Source organism: Nicotiana attenuata, unplaced genomic scaffold (assembly GCF_001879085.1).
Source record: "Nicotiana attenuata strain UT unplaced genomic scaffold, NIATTr2, whole genome shotgun sequence".
NCBI classification, from domain to species: domain Eukaryota; kingdom Viridiplantae; phylum Streptophyta; class Magnoliopsida; order Solanales; family Solanaceae; genus Nicotiana; species Nicotiana attenuata.
This window is the reverse complement of record NW_017671353.1, coordinates 11,411-15,297: the sequence shown is the minus strand read 5'-3', so window position 1 is coordinate 15,297 and position 3,887 is coordinate 11,411. Positions and strand designations below refer to the sequence as shown.

General features: G+C 38.0%; 1 protein-coding gene across 1 annotated transcript; it reads right to left on the bottom strand.

Moving 5' to 3' along the window:
- Window positions 1–873: 873 nt before the first annotated feature.
- LOC109207754 (SKP1-interacting partner 15) lies at window positions 874–2,632 on the bottom strand. The gene has a single exon (XM_019370737.1). The coding sequence runs from the start codon at window positions 2,465–2,467 to the stop codon at window positions 1,295–1,297; it is 1,173 nt and encodes a 390-aa protein (XP_019226282.1). The 5' UTR covers window positions 2,468–2,632; the 3' UTR covers window positions 874–1,294.
- Between the last annotated feature and the right edge of the window lie 1,255 nt (window positions 2,633–3,887).

Here is a 3,887-nt window from a genome sequence, read left to right as displayed (position 1 = left end):
CCACCTCCAAATAATATCTTCTTTCTTCTTTTTTTCCTACTGTTGTCTCTATCTATGTGACATCAAGTGATCCACTGCATGAAGTCAAATCTCAAAAAATAAATATCTACTCCAAGAGTTGGTTTTCCCATAGGATGTGCAACAGTCATAATTGTAGTGTTGCCAAAAGCTGGCTTAAGGTGCGCTTAAATTCTGAAGATAGGTGCAAAACACGCTTTACCTCATTTAGGCAAAGCTTCAGTTCAAGCACCAAGGCACTAAGGTGTCTGTTTCGTCATCCATGGTCTCCGTGTTACAAGAACTATTTCACTTAATTGGTGTTTGTGTTTCTTTTTAATTTTTTACTTTTATAAGGCATATATATATATATATATATATATATATATATATATATATATTTGTTGTTTGTGTTCATACTTATACTTGAATTACAAAATATAGTTTTTATTTTTAGTTTCTTCTTTGTGCCTTCATTAAAACCCACACTATATTTATTCTTTTTGTATAAAGCCCAAACAAAACTCAACAGTTATTTTCGCTTTTCGCCTTTGACAATACAATGATCGGAATATCAACATATCCATCCACCATCAATCTTTGCATACAATAGAATAAAAGGTCTCAGTCAAGCAAGTAGCTATACAAGTACGTTCGTACCTAGTTTCTTGCCACCACTGCTAAGAGTTAAGTCCCGTGACTGAAAAGGGCAATAAAGTACGAAACTTAGCTTAACGCTATTAGTTAGAAAGGAGAAAATCCATCAAATAGAGACATCATCACATAGTCCACATGGCATGACTTAAAACCATAACACAAGTGATCTTTATAAAGGCAATATAGCAACTGCATAAGTTATAGCAAAATCACAGTCGCTGCTATGCAAATCAAGCAAGGAAGTCAGCCATTATTCTTCAATTTCATAGCAAATATAGCTAACTTACAGATGAAACAAAGGACTGTTATGCCTCATATGAAACGACAAAGCTCTGTAAAGACAAATACATTCCGAATACATGAAAAGGGAATCCTTGCATACACGAATAGTCAGATATCATATAACAAACAAGCCAACCACTTCGTCTGAATATCGAATTGCTATTCAGATTTACCTCAAAAAACAAGTACAATAACATTATCTTTCTGACGGGCCAAGTGATCTAGGAGACCACTGCCTCCATCCTGCTTAGCATGGCAATCAAAAGAAAAACTAAACATTTAGCTTCAACATTGTTAGAATTCCCAAATCAGAAAAGTTACCATTGAAGCAAATGGACTTCCTCCTCTAACTCCACCTTTAAGGCACTGCATTCAACTGAGCCTCAAAGACGAATCCCCGATAAAGTCCATCACTATTCCCCGGAACGCCACTAATCCACCGCCATTCCCCTTTCCCGCACTCATTTTCCTCCCAAAGCGCCAATCTTCCCACCCTCTTGCCCGAAAAACAAACTTTACTCCCTCCACCAAACACCTTGAACTTACTCGAATCTTGAAAATACCTAAACATCTCAGGCGGCATTCGCCCAGCTTCTTCCCATTCTAAAGAGTCCAAATCCAATCTAAGTATCAAAATGGTCGAGCATGTGCTGTGCAACGAATAGGACGATTTTAGACCACCAATCATCAACACCTTATCATTTCTACCAGCAAGCAATCTGGGGCGTTTCAATATGTCAAAAATATCACCCCACTCATGCTTTTCTAACCTAGTCCATTGTTGACTAAATTGCAAATCTTTAACTGTTGACCTAAACAGCTTCCATTGGGACCGCCACGGGGAACCAACATCACAAAGGGCTAAAATGGTATCAGAAATCAAGATTGGACTCCTAGGTTTTGACGGTAAATTCGATGAAAACTTGAGCCAATTATTGGAAGTTGTTGAGCCAGAGAAGTAAATAGCAGCTAACTCAGTCAAAACCAGAACTTGATTGGGTGACCCGACAAGAACCGACCCGTGTTTACACCAAGCTGAACCCAATTGAGGAAGCAGCTTGAATTGACGAGTTAAAGGGTTACAAACGATTAGGGTTTTGCTATTGTTACTGGGAGGAGGAGGAGGAGGAGGAGGAGGTGAAATTGCGGGTATGGGTCCCGCACTAGTGGGGCCCTCAGCCCAGAGATAGAGGAGGCCGTGAGAGGAAGTGATGGGGTAGTGAGATCTAAAGGGAAGGAAAGAAAGTGGGAACCGAAACCAGTAGTTAAGCACTGTGTCGAACACATGGAGTGCACAATGAGGAGATTGATTATTATGACTGTGGCTGTGGGTACGGTGGGAGGGGCGGAGGGCGAGGAGGGAGAGGGGAGGTTGGAGGGTGGAGATGAGGTGGAGGAAGGCCTGAGAAGAGAGAGTGGAGTTGAGACATTTGCAGACGCATTTGGAGACGATGATTTCACGGAGGGTTAAATGGGAGAAGATCTGGTGAAGGGTATCTTGAGGTAAACGATTTAAAGGGGAAAACTCCATCGGCGGCGGAGGACGGCGGAGAATAAGAGTCGGTGGTGGTCGGAGAGATTGATCTAATCTCTTGTTTGGGGTTTTTGTGTTTAATATTATTTTTGTGCTTTGTAGAAAGGGTTTTTTCTTGTTTTGGTTGACTGGTTTGTCTTGACAATGTATTTGGCTATGGTGATGGGGAAAAAAGGGGTCTTTTTTTTTTTTTTTGTATTTTAATATTGCAATTGGGCAATTGGATTTAAAGATTATTGCAATTTGCAATTGATTTGATTAAATTCAAATAATACATACTATAGTGCTTTGTTTTTTAACTAAATTCAGAATAATCTTCATGAGAAGAAAATCTCATAATGAGGAGTTTTAATTTGTCGTTTTTCTTGTTTGGTATGACATAAGAAATTATTTATAGTACTAAATTTTCATAACCTTCCTTTTTACCTGTAACTTAACCACTTCATTTGATACACTATCGATACAGTGGACGTTTTGTGTCCGTGAATCGTCCAAATATTCAAAATTTGTGAAATGAATTTGAGATAAGAAAAAAATGTTATTGCAAATTAAGATAAAATTAATGCAAATGTAGTTATATTCCCATTAATTTGAGTTAGTATAAAAATAAAAACTTTAGCCTTTAAGTTCTGAAATTTGGAGTAGACGGGAGATTCTTCTGTTTGGACGTAGATTTTTAATAAGCAACTTCACCTCAAGGATAAGCGACTTTCTTCTGTTTCTAAAATACTGTAATGTAATATCTCTAATGGGCTTCGTGGAAGTTGCTACAATAATTAAGCAATTCTATAGTTCTGTATCCTAGCCTATAAAAGGCACACCCATTGCCTTGTTTCACAAGTTTAGACCCTCTGAAAATTCCAAGAGTTTTTGAGCCTCAAAAAAAATTCCCCCTAAAAAAAATACTCTCAAAGCTTCACAGATCTGTAATTTGAATTTCAAATCCAAGTTCCTTTAGGTCTGAATCTTCTCCAAAAAATTCAGAAAAGCAACAAAAACTAAAAGAAAACAATACTGTTACATTAGAGCTTCTCGTTTTTGGTTTCAAGTTCTTGTCATTTGATTGAAGAATTGTTTGTGTTTTGCTGGCCAAAAGTTCCGAGGTGTTATTGGGTTCATTTTCGAGTTTGCTTGTGTTTGAGTGGGGTTTGGTTTTTGGTTATCCACTGGTAGCATTTTGATCGAGTCAGTCCTGGATTTTGGTTGTGATTTAGCTGTCTTCTGTTGAAGTTTTGCACTGTCATCTACTGCTGCTGATCATCTTCCTCTCTTCTATCTCATTGCAATCTCAGGTACACGCTTGAATTCACACTGATGTAGCCTCAAATTGGAATAAAATGAAATCGTATTCCAGATCTGTGCTCGCTTGGATGCCTATAATTGTAGTCGGTTAAATGATGTGTAGTTATTGGCTTTA